General features: G+C 39.3%; 1 protein-coding gene across 3 annotated transcripts in view; it reads right to left on the bottom strand.

Annotated features, from left to right (window-relative positions):
• The window catches only part of SEMA5A (semaphorin 5A), a 231,327-nt gene extending 219,580 nt beyond the window's left edge, over nucleotides 1–11,747 (bottom strand). For 2 of the 3 annotated variants that reach the window (XR_014850013.1, XM_085052159.1), the window contains exon 1: nucleotides 11,651–11,735. Coding sequence is in view for 1 of the 3 variants with exons in the window: in XM_085052159.1 (XP_084908285.1) it covers nucleotides 11,651–11,668 (18 nt within the window). In the remaining 2 variants the exon portion in view is untranslated. Of the gene's footprint in view, nucleotides 1–11,650 lie in introns of all 3 variants that reach the window. The other variant, XM_085052160.1, reaches the window with a different exon arrangement.
• Between the last annotated feature and the right edge of the window lie 1,105 nt (nucleotides 11,748–12,852).

Here is a 12,852-nt window from a genome sequence, read left to right as displayed (position 1 = left end):
AGCAAAGGCATGAAGTGAAAGAAAATGAGGCAGGAAAGGACAGAAGTGTCAGCTGGGGCAGGAAAAGGACATGGAGAAGGAAGAACTATAGCAATTATGGGATCGACACACACCCCCCTCGCATTTCATTTTCCTTCTCTCTATACAACACTTGCCTGCTCCTTTTCCAGTTGGTACTATTACTGGCAAACCAAACACATTTTCTTAGGGCCCAACAGACTGTCAACACCATCAGTGACATAGAACACAAGCTGTTCTGTAGTAGAAATATGGTTTCAGGTGCTGTGAGCAATAGCAGTTCAGAACAGGGCCCTGTTCATTATAAAAAAATTATGGAGTTTCAAAACGGCGTCAGGAAGACCTTCAGAAAAAGGATCCATTGATAGCTATGAAATAACTAGAAACTCTCATTTTGCAGAGTGAAATTCAGGAACTTCCTGAGCCTGAAACTGCAACAATATTCTGGAAAAATCCCACTAGCTGCTTGCTGCAGTTTTACCCTGAGCCATGTGCTGTCTGCTCCTGACAAACACAAGATGCTGGGCTGGGTGCCCCTCTGACCAAGCACAGCCATGTTCTCATTTTCTGCTAAAGCCTGATCTTGTACTGCAAGCTTTTCATTCACAGAAAAAGTGAATTTTGAAATTTCACCAATGAGAATTAGGAATCCATGTGAGACCAGAGTCACAACTACAAGTAAAGCTGTGTGTGACTTTATTTGCACTAACAATGTGCTGAAATTTCATTATATATAAAAGAAAAAGTACTCTTGAATTACAAAAATTCACATTTTTAAAGTTGTCCAAAAAAACAAAATTAAAAAAAAAAAGCCCAAAAGACATTTAGAAACATGGCTTGATTGAACTAAAAGTGTATGTTCAGGACTGGGAGGAGATCCATGCAAGAGAGCAGCAGATGAGAATATACTGAGAAAACCATAGGAAAAGATTAGCTGGGAAGAGAGAAGTTGCATCATTTGAGCAGAGGATGAAGAAGATTAATGTTAGAGTTGAATGAAGAATTTTTGTCAAATCTTAAAGAGGTACAAAAGTAGTTTCAAGCAAAGGCAAGGTTAATAAAAGCAGGTAAAAATGAGGCAATATGAGAGTAATACAAGCTTAGCTGTTGTATTCTAAATAAATTGGGAAGAGGCAACACAGAGATTGGAGTAATATGTGTTGAATAATTAAAAAAAGAAGATCATCACATCACAGATTATTGCTGTAGCCATCTGGACATACTTTTTTGTATTTGTAAACTGTACTCAAATATGTGCCAAAATTTGTACGTAGATGTAAAGAGAAACCAGAAGGAGGACAGTGATACAGCAATTTCAAATAGCTGGGTTTTAAAGAAAAAAATATATATATGTTCAAATTAAAACTGTTCTCTCTCATTTTGTGTATCACTGTAAAAAAGCACTTGATAGTACCTGGTATTTAGCTTTCATAGAAACTTAATATAATACATTTTAAATGTGAATCACCAATCCAGAAGACAAAATTTTACTGCTAAAACAAAACTGTTAGTGGGTATCCTGCAGATTAATACTAGGCAAACATCCAAAATAAAAATTATATTAAAGTAGTTACTACTTTAAAGATGCTGGGTGAGCTCCAAAGTATCATGAAATGACTACTGTGACAGCCTGCTTCAGCTAGATAATAAAGGCAACTTCATCCTTCTTGCACTGAGTTCAGTCCTGCAGTTCTTTGGTACAGTTCTGAAGGGCAGTGGGTATTAAATAAACACTTCTCAGCAAATGCATGGTGGTCACAGCTAAGACAACCAAAATATAGTGGAGAAGAATACACCTTTTATGGCAAATCCACTCAGTCCCATGGTGCCATCTGCAAACACATTTCAGACTCCCAACTCCTCTCACCTCCCATCTCATTTCCAGCTTTTGATTTGCTTCTTTCAATGAAAAACCAATATACCCTGTCTTCAGAGCAACAAGTTAAGTGAGAGTAAGGTTTAGCAGACTGACACGAAGGACATGGAGAGGTGAGGCAGCCCAGAGCTCCCATCCCATATCACTGCTACAGAACACTTCTGTTCCCCACCTATTCATTTATATGTGGCTTTGCTATCAAGGTGAGTATTCAAAACACCCACTCCTCTCACCAAGCTTCTAGATTCTTTCATCAGTTCTTGGATATGCAATGGAGTATCCAATAGGATAGGTGGCCTGAACCATCCAATGGTTCAGTCTGCACTCATTATACAAAATGCCTAGAGTACTAGAGAACAACAGAATGGTTTGGGTTGAAAGGGTCCTTGAAGATCATCTAGGTCCAACCCTGGTCATGGTGTCACCAGGCAGACACCTCCCACCAGAGCAGATTGCATAAGGGGCAAGTAAGCTACTACTTCATTTTGTTGCTCTTTAATGCTATCACTGCAAAGATGATGAATTAGACATTTTATACATTAACAAAATTCTCCCCACACACTAAAAGATTTAACACACAAATGAAAGCACTGGTTAATGTTTCCTTAATTCCATTATTAACCATGATTGACTATAGGCAAAGGGAGCCCCACCATTCCAAATGACAGCCTTCCATATCAGATCTTGCATGTAGATCTCTGATTCAATTAGACCTACAACAGAAAAATCAGACAACTGCCCTCTGCAGCAGTTCTGTCTTCTCAAGATGTTCATCAGAAACATAGACAACCCTGACAAAGCTATCAGAATTCTGGAATAAGAAGCCAGAAGGAAAACTTTTTTTTTTGTTAGATCCTTCTGAAAGTTCATCTACATTTTTAGCCATTCACTACATCCTCAAGTAACATACAGATATTTTAAAATTTCTGTGGAATTTAAAATTTCTGTGGAATCAAGTTAATAAATCCTTTCCTAAAATAAACCAGGTAAAATTAAAAACAAGGGAAGGGACAAAGGTTTTCAAAGGCCATTCTACAGCTAAAATATCCAATCAATCAGAGTTTGCAAAACAAAAGGCCAAATTCATTATTACTACTATGCTTATATTCAAGACCCCATGGATTCACATACAGAGGATTTACACATATGAGTTACACCCCTGCACATGCCTGAAACTTGTCACTACAAACTTGATTATTTTTTGCTAGATCATAAAATATAGCATGACCAAAAAAGAAAAAAAAAAGAAAAGAAAAAAGAAAAAGAAAAAAAAGAAAAAGAAAAAAATCCTTCTAAAGAGAATAAATCATAATTTTATTTCCTTCCTCCAACATGACGGTTAAAAATTTAAGTTCTATTTTTAAGTCTGTTTAAAAGTAGTAAAGCTTGACACAACAGAAATCATATACTATCTGGTGTAATGCACTCAATGAAGCTGTCAAACAACAAATAAGGAGATGTCAAATAACGTAAAGTTAAATGAGGAATGAATGGCTCTTGACATATTTGTTTCAATAAAGGGAAGCCTCTTGTGGGCTTTCTTAGGAGCATACACTGTGCTGCTCTGTGTATTTATGTCTTAAAAATAATAAAATAAATACAGTTTATTTTTTCCAAGTCTGAAATATCTTCTTATTTTATTTAGATTACTTAGATTTCCATGTTTTATCTAATTCTTAATGATGATGCTCTTTTTAATGATTTCCATTTACAAGCTTTCAGGAAAAAAATCTATTCCATAAAGTTATTTCATGAAGTAACAATGTTGTGGAAATCCAATTTGTTTAGTGACATCTTTTGCAATGGTTTCTCAGGGGCTGACAGCTTTCATCAGTCAAAGACTAAATTACATGAAGTGTCACTGATGTCTCCATCATACCCAAAATCACTTCAGTAGCTTTGCAGCCATCATTTTTCATTTATCACTTTGGAATCTTATAAGCATACAGTATGTACACACAGAGTGCATACATTGAAACATATCTCTGACTGCTCCTTTGGAGGAATCTGCACTTCAGAGACCAAATGTGTCAAGGTCACCTTGAGCTCATAAATAGAAACACATAGGACAATTACATCTTCCCTTCGATTTTTTCTAACAATAAAGGCACAGATTCAGCTTTCTTAGGCTGTTTAGTTTGTATCCAAATTTTCTAGAACCCCCACAGCTGCTTAAATGGGAACTTCCTGACCATCCCTTCATTTAATGCCACACAATACACTCATTGGTGTCACAGCAGTAGCCTATGGAAACCTTCCCCCCGTCCTACTGCACCAGCTCTCTAGTACACCATTAGGCAAGGCAGCATGACGTGGATGAATCCTTAGCTAGTGCTGCTTGAGATCACCAAAAATGTCCAAGAACCATACAGGATGGCCTGCACCCCTTTTTGTGCTCCTCTATGTCCATCCACCCTCAGCCTTCCAGTCCCTGCAGACCTCAGTTCACCTCCTTTTTGAGGTAACCAAAACATTCTGTCATCAGCAGAAGAGGGTATTCATTTAAACACAAAGAAAATGCTAATACACTACCTTTCCTTTTCTGTATTTGCTTGTATTTCTTTTCTTCACCTGACAGTGGTACTAAAAATGATCTGAAAATATTAAAATCTCACAGTCTCTATCACTTCTCTTCTGTAATACTCTCACAGTTATTTTCTTTCTTTTTTATTTACTAAGTCTCTGCTTTGATGTCATTTGCATACTGATACAAAAAGACATGTTGTTAAATCTACTTTGAGAACAACAGTCCAAAATCAAAGCTCTAGAAGAAAAACCAAGGAAAACAGCCATTAAGCAAAAAACTAAACAAGCTAACAAAAAAAGAACCTTTGGGAGTTGTATCTTTTAATGACACAAGGTAAAACACAAGTACAATAAAATATTTTACAAATAAAACCTTCCCTTTGGCCGTGAGTGTGGTGTTGAAAAGTCAGAGCAAAAGTGTCACTTTATACAGCAGTGGTACAACTAAATACAAGTATTGTGGGTTTGAGAAGGGTCTATGGAATCTATGGTTGGAATTAAAAATAAAAAGCCCGAAAGGAAAATGCTGAGGATGCAATGCCTTTCCACTGGATACTCTGTGTAATAATAAAATGCAGAATTTGATCTATAGAGGGGCAAAAGAAAAGAGACTGGACACACAAAAAACCCACACCAAAACCACACCAGACAAAGAAACTTGTTTATATTGTATGCATCTGGCCAAGTAGAAAATTGGCAAATTATGGCAATGTTACCAAACGTGTAACTTGAGAAGACAGATACATAAAATGCAAATGACACTCAAATTATCAAAGAATAATAACAAACCTCCTAGCGTGATGTGGTTGCTATGCTCTACCTCACCATGCTTCATCCCCGAGAGACAGAGTGGGACTCTGGGGTGCACACTTTGGATACAGGAACAAATTCCCCCCATCCTCTCATACATGGCCATCTCTATCTTCTGTTACAGACATGTTTCACCATGATGCTGATGGGACAGTTGCAGAGTGATCTAGCAGAAATCCTATATTACTACTGTCACCATGATGCATTCTGTTTCTTTTACTACAGCCCTACCAATTCCCACAACTAATAATATAACCGTACACAAACACGTCTCTTTTACAGAAGAAATTCAGTGCAGAGTTCATAGCTCTGCATTTTTAAAAGACACAACCTGTATTTATATTCTAATAAACACATCATATAGAAAGGTGTTGAAAACAGAAATTGAAACATGTTGCTCTCACTGCGCAAATCTTTGCAAACCTTCAGTGCTCTGTAAACAATAAATAACTGAAGCAGAGGTCATCTCATCAGGTTAACCATGAGTCGTGCTGCCAAGATAGAGAGTCTGCTTCAGCTAGGCTGTGCTAGCTAGTACCTGGATTAACAGGGATTTCAATTTCCAGGGCTGTCAATCTTGCATGTTTTCCAGCATTGGATTCTACCATATTTTATAAAGATGCAATCTGAAGCCGAGTGAAAAATAATTCAGACTGCTTCAGCGGTGTTGGCAAAAGGACTTCCAGAGCAAACAGATTATACATATTTTAACGCACACACTGCAAGTATAAAAATCTGTGTCATGAAAAAAAAAAACCATATAAATGCACCAGACTTGGATCAGCAGCATCAGATCAAAAGGTCTCAAAACAAAGCCCTTTTCTACAAATTCTTTTGACATTTTCAATCATCATGACAAAAGAAAAGAACCCATAAGTCTTTAGAAAAATGAGAGATATCTGGAATAATTAAATGCAGCATCTCTATTGCATGCAGTGTGACCTGAAGGAGGGCAGTGGTGTCAGTAGGGGGAGAAGCTGAACCTTACCCCTAACTAGAATTTTAAGCATAAGAAAAAAACAGAGATAATAAAATTATAAATCAAAGACCATTTAGTTTCATACCAGGTGTTATAACCCTGCTTCTAGATGCCATTAATCTCAGAGATTTAACTGGCTTTAATGGGAAGAGTCTCATTCTCTGTAGCAGGAAACAAAGAGTCTTCCATTAGGCACAGTGACCTCATCCATCCCTCTCTGATCCTTCTTCACCTCATATGCAGATTCAAGCACAGCACAATCCATCACTTCAGTATAAAGCTGTTTGCAGCTCAGTGATCTGCAGTTATGTTACTCACCAGCCACAAAGTTTCCGAAAGAGAATGAAGCACCTTTGACTCTGAAATTGCGATTGCTGCTTTGAAACAATGCAGGTTCCTTTCAGCAAAGAATAACTATTGCTAACGAGCTTTTCATTGTTATGATTTGTTAAAATTCCACAGATCCTGCACAAAAGGAAACCTCCCATCACTACACCCACAGTACTACAAAGAAAACACCAGAAGAGGTAGAAGCTCAGGAAAAAGAACTTTGCTTCATAAAGGGATGAACTCAAAGCATTAGGTGGTTAGGGAAATGGCTGACCTAAGCAATACTTTAAACTGGTAATAACTTATGCTACATACTTCTTCCTCTTTCCCTTTTAACTGCTCTTATTCTGAAATTCCCACCCATTTAACTAAAACCATACCCTTGTATCCCCTCTTCCTGAAAGAAAAATACTCCTTCCTCAGGACTGTACATCACTGAAATTTTCATATCATTTTTGTCTTAGCAAGTTTTGGCTATCTTACTTAGCAATTCTTTAAGTCTCCATTTCAGTTTTTTAGACTCCTTTTTGCTGCTGTTATAACAAATTTCGTTTTTGCCAAGAGCAACTAACATCTCTGACCTAAAGAAAAAAACAGTTTTCTTCTCCTATGTTGCTTGACTTCAAGTCCCCTTGGAAAACTTCCTTGAGGAAATACAGATAATGGTGAAGGAAGTTGGAATACTCTTTAACACTTGCATGGATCCATCCATCTCAGGTCCACAAACCACTGATAGAAAACCAAATACACTGTTTCTTTCATTCCCAGTATCTTCTCCTCTCTAAGCTCCTAAAATTCTCTTAATTCTCCCAAACTTTATTCAGTAGTTTCTCAACCTTGCTTACAACTTTTCATTAGATTCCTTCAGAACAATTTACCTATTTGACTCTAATTTTCTCCCATGACCATCTTTCTTCCAGTAACCTTTTCTGTTCCAGCCATTTCAACTGCTATCATTATGAAATGCTGTCACTTTTAGCCTTTCCCCTTGGATCACAATAATATAACTCTAACATGGTGCTTCTCAAGCTAATTCGCAAACATAAAAGTATCTCCAAATTTATCAGTGTTTTCTCATTCTCTTTGTACTTCCTTTGGGCTTTGCCATTTCATCTTGGTTATCTCTTCCCTCAAAGTCTACTGTCTCTACACCATAAAGGGTGTCACTAGAATTTACAGATTGAGAAAAGGCGTTCTGGTAATTCCTCGCTCCCTGACAGGCACTACAGACTGTAGAGTGAATGCAGTAAACAGAAAACTGAGGGTTCTGGACTAAGAACTGAACTCTCAAAGAAACAGCTTGAACATATTAAAACAAATTTAATTGTAATTTATCAAGTGCCAAAACAAGATTAAAAGCATTTATCTTACAATGAGGAAAAAGTCTCCAAGCTCAGTGGGAGACCTCAAATTACATAACAGCTTAGCATTTTTAAAAACAGTGTTAGCAACAGAGTTCTCTCTGGGACTGCACCCTGAAACCTTCCTGTTTATAAAATAGCATGTAAGAACCACCACAGTGGGTCAGGCTGGCTGTTTAGCCCAACTGAAATGACAAAACCAACTCAGATAAAACATCCAGCCTGACCTACTACTCACTCCAGGAGCAGCTAAGTGCAGATGTTTAGAGCAGTCATATACAAAAATTCTTTTCCACTCTCCCCAAAACACTGCATACTTTCCACAATTTGCAGCTCAGTAACTTTCTTACCCAGGGGTAATACCTTTGTTTTTCACCTCTTTTTTTTTTTTGTCTCTTCTTTTTTCCCCACCTCTTTTTCCAACTTTGTTCATAAGCTCCTTATACCCATGCAGCACACACGGCACACTGTGGCAAGGAATTTCAGAACTGAATTACACACTAGCAAAAAAAACAAGCCAAAACAAAACACTTCTTTTCTTAGCTTTAAAACTGTTCCCTGCCTGTTTCACCTCATCCCTCTTGCAACACAAAATTAGGTGGCACTGAGTAGTCATTTCCCATCCACACACATGACAGCTCCTATAATTTTATAGACATCTAGTATTAGCATCTGGCCGCTATCTCTTTTCCAGTCTGGAATCTCTCATCTAGTTAGTTGCTCTTATTTGGATGCTGCTTCATGGATATCTTCTGCATCCTGCTGCTCTTCTTCATTCTTGTTGCACTTCTCTGAAACTCTTCCTGTTCTACTCCACTTGTTCTGATATAAGGAGACCAGGACAGCACACCATATTTGAGATGCAAACACCTCACAGATTTAGAAAGTGGTCTAATATTTTAGACCTAATCTAATCTCCTTTCACAGCAGTTCCTGATATAAATTTCCTTCTTTATTGCCACTATACAGCTGTTTTTTTCAACAAATTGCTGCTTTTAATCCCAAGACCTCAAGCTAACTCAAAATATTTTAACATTACTGATCCTAAATTTCTTCCATCATTTTAACAGCCACTTGGTTTTATACTCTTGCATTTTTTCAGTCTGCCCCCTTTTTTCTTACCTTCTTTTCTCCTGAATAACTTAGTTTCAGAAGCAAACCTCATCACCACACTTTTAGCCCAAGTCACTTATGAATATGAAAATACCCCTGGGCACTCACAGAGATATTTATGGAAATCCACTGGTGATTTCCAGCACACTTTTCTCCTGAAGTTTTTTTCCTTATCATTTAATCAATTATTTACACAGTTGGCAGCCCTCCTCCTTAACCTGTGCCTGTTTAGTTCCTTTAAAATATTTTCAAGAGAATTTTGAATACCAAATGCCTTTTCAAAATTTAAGTAGAACAATACATCCAATGATGTCTTTCATCTGCATGCCAGTTGTCTCCTGGCAAAGACCACAACCTTCTAGCAATACTTGACTTTAAATCCCAAAAATGCTGGCTAGATAGGATCTCTGGGAGTCATCCAGTCCGACCAACCACTAAAAGCCACAGTAGATCAGGTAAGCCGTAGCACTGTCCAACTAAGAGTTGAAAGCTCCCCCACAGGGAGAGGTGCAACCCCCACCACATCCCCAGGTAATTTTATTCAGTGCTGCACTACATACCTACACAAAAAGTTTTTCCTACTGTGCCCAATCATAACATTTCAATTTGCAATCTGTGTGCATTAACCTCCTGCTCTATGGTTTGCCACAACTAGGAACACTGGCTCCATCATCTTTTGTAAGCATCCTTCAAGTAGTTGAAGGCCAATATTAACCAGTTCACCAGTTCTTAAACATCCTCTTAATCAGGCTTTTATTCACAGGAATCAATTCCTTCTCAGCATCTCCACTGTAATACTCAATGTCCTTTCTAAAACAGAGATAATAATCTAATTTTTTAATTAATCCACTCAGTTTAAACAAGAGGCCTATAGGATTTTAGACTCCCTGAGTCCACATGAGTGCTTTCTGAGATATGGAATCAAATTAGACATCTTCAAGTACTGAACTGCTAAGATACGTAAAAGCAAGCAGCTGCATGCCACAGCCTGTAGCTGGTCTGTTTCACTCCACCATTCCTAAAAAACCTGGGTAAACTATATCTAGACCCATTAAATTGAGAACATGCAATTTGCTCCACAATTTCGCCTACAAATGCTTCCAGCTGAGAAAGGCAATCTCCTAAGCCTCCCATAAGAAGGGTTCCAAAAACAGGAACCACCCCACACTTTTCAGTGGTGAGCACACACACACACACACAAGAATTACTCAGTTTTCTGCCACTGCTTTATCTCAGATCATTCATTTCACAGTGTCATCATACACAGGCCACACAGACCCTCCAGCAGATTTCCTGCTCTTGGTGTGGCTGAAAAATGCATTTATTAACTTTCTGTTTAGCCTGACAGGAGAATGTTTTGGTCTCGTATCCTTCTTTGAACACAGATGCAGTTTGTTTAGGATGTCCTCTTGCTTTTAATAGTCTCCTCTAGGTTGTCATTTAGCTGTACAGACTTCCTTTTCCTAAAACGTTTTTAGACTGAGGGTAAGCATTTGTGTGGAGCTTCCAAAACAGCATCCTAAAATAGTCACCAACAAATATGCTACTCTTACAGTTACTCTTCCAGTGTTGTGGGGGTGCGGCGGCCCGATGCTGCGGATCCCGAGTCCCCGAGGCCGGCGGTCGGCGTAATCCACGGGGACGCTGCCGAGGATGCCATCGCCTGGGACTCGGAGGAGGCCGGGCCGTAAACCGCTCTCTCCCTCCCCTGGAAAGTTTTCCTAAGCTTATTGGTTTAAGGTTTGCTTCCCCGCCCCTATCACCGCCCCCGCTGCTTGCCCACACTAGAATGTTCTGCTGCCGGGCTTTCCCCATGAGTTGCTTGTAATCCCCTCCCTACTTATATTTCATTTGCTCCCCCGCTTGTCCCTCATGTTGTCCCGGAGCCCCGTTGGCTCCGCCCCTGCTGTTCCTCCCCGGGAAACCCCGTATTTCCCCCTAAAAACCCCTTCCCTTTGTTCTCTCGGCGTGGTGTGGCCGCGACCCCAGCCCCGCCGGGTTCTGCGCCCGGCAGCTGCGTGGACCGCCCCACCCGAGAGCCCCCAGTGTGCCTCCCCCGCGCCGCTTCTCCTTGAATAAACTGCACACTGCTGACTCTCAACTCGTAGCACTCTCTTTATCACGGGAAGCGACCAGCGACTCCACGGCGTTCCTGCCCGGGAGGCACCCGCCTCCGCCGCGTGGTCCCTGCCGCTCCAAAGGAGCGACCCTGGGAACACCGAGGCTGACTGCAGCCGCCTCTGGACAGAGCCGAACAGCCGGGAGGGCTGAGAGCTTGGGCCAGGTGAGGCCCTCGAGGTCTCCCGAAGCCCCGGAGCTCGTTGGGGCCAGGCGGCCGGACCCCGCCGGACCCCTTTACAACTTCACAGTGTCACTTAAAAAAAATCCCATTTTTACCTAGTTTCCCTTTTTGAAGTTGAGCATGAATTAAGAGAGGTAAGAAAAGAAAATTGCAGGTTCTTTCTCTTTCATTCCTCCCATCTCCATGTGTTGAATTTCCTTAGCTTAGGGAAAAGAGAAAGGCAGAACAGCTGTAATGACCTACAAAGTCACATCACAAGTCTTTTTTCCAGACATCCTCTTACAATCTCTCCATGACATCATCATCAACTGACTGAACAAAATACAGAGTCTTACCCACCTTTTAGTCACCATCCCTCTGTAATCATGTACTGCCCCTGTTCAGTGTTTGCGCAGAGCCAAAGCGGGTCCTGGGTCTACCCTGGAGGCTCCTAGGAGTTAAGGAAACACAGAAGAGAGATAATAGGTATTGAGGAGACAGCTCAGCAGCAATTCTCAGACATTTATTGCAGACATAAAACATGTCTCTCAAGTCAATAAATTAGAAATGTAAGACACTTTAACTACACAGTGTGAACAAGAACCAAAGGGAAAGAGATAGAGAAAAAAAAAATCATTCTTTAAAATGCCTGGCAGCTTGGGATGAGAATCAGAAGAGGAATACTTGCGGCAGAATTACCAAAATCCATGAGACATGAATTTGAGAAAAATCCTTACTATAAAATTTTGCCTTGGTGCCTTAACACCACTAAAATTAAACATGCCTAACACATGGACTTAAATTTGTCCCTGAGTGAAATACGTGATAAAATTCAGATGGGTGAAATTTAAGTATTCTTCCATCTTCCCATAAAACATAAAGTTCAAGAGAAAAACGCAGTTACTATCTAATATCTCAAAATAATACAAAAGGCATTTTCAATGGAGATGCATCATTAAGCACCTTTCAAGACATTAACCCATCTTTCAGGAATGACAAATACAATATAAATATTCAAAAAAATTATCTTGCTTTTTTTTTTTATTGAAACAAAGAAGGTATTGCTAATAAATCAACTGCTATCTCCACTTGAAACAGCAAGACAGGAATCACAGCAGTTTCCTGCTCTCAACACCTCAAGAAAAAGGCACTTCACAAGAAAAAAACAGTAGTACTCTGTCCAATTTAAGCATTCGTTTCCTAGATTGAGAATGTCTATGGAAGAGAACAAATACACTAGCAATCAACAGCTCACCCTTGAACTTAAACAGAGACATGAGGCAAAAAAAGGAGTCATTGTTCCACTCTGTTTACTCACTTATATGAAATGACTGTACTAGCTGACTGGAAGTGTTCATGATTTTTTTTTTCCAGTGCTTTCCTGACCTATGAAAGTCTCAGGAAATCTGCCAAATGCATAAGTATGAAAACCTTTGGAAACATCGTATAAAAAAGAAGAACTCCCCAGATTAGACAATAAAGATTCAGATTTATATTCACCACATCTAAATTTCTTAAGAATCCCTTTCTCCCTATCATCAGGTACTTCATATTATAA

This window comes from Lichenostomus cassidix, chromosome 2 (assembly GCF_008360975.1).
Source record: "Lichenostomus cassidix isolate B80296 chromosome 2, HeHo_3.0, whole genome shotgun sequence".
In the NCBI taxonomy this organism is placed as follows: domain Eukaryota; kingdom Metazoa; phylum Chordata; class Aves; order Passeriformes; family Meliphagidae; genus Lichenostomus; species Lichenostomus cassidix.
The sequence above is the reverse complement of the archived record's forward strand: the minus strand, read 5'-3'. Positions and strand labels throughout refer to the sequence as shown.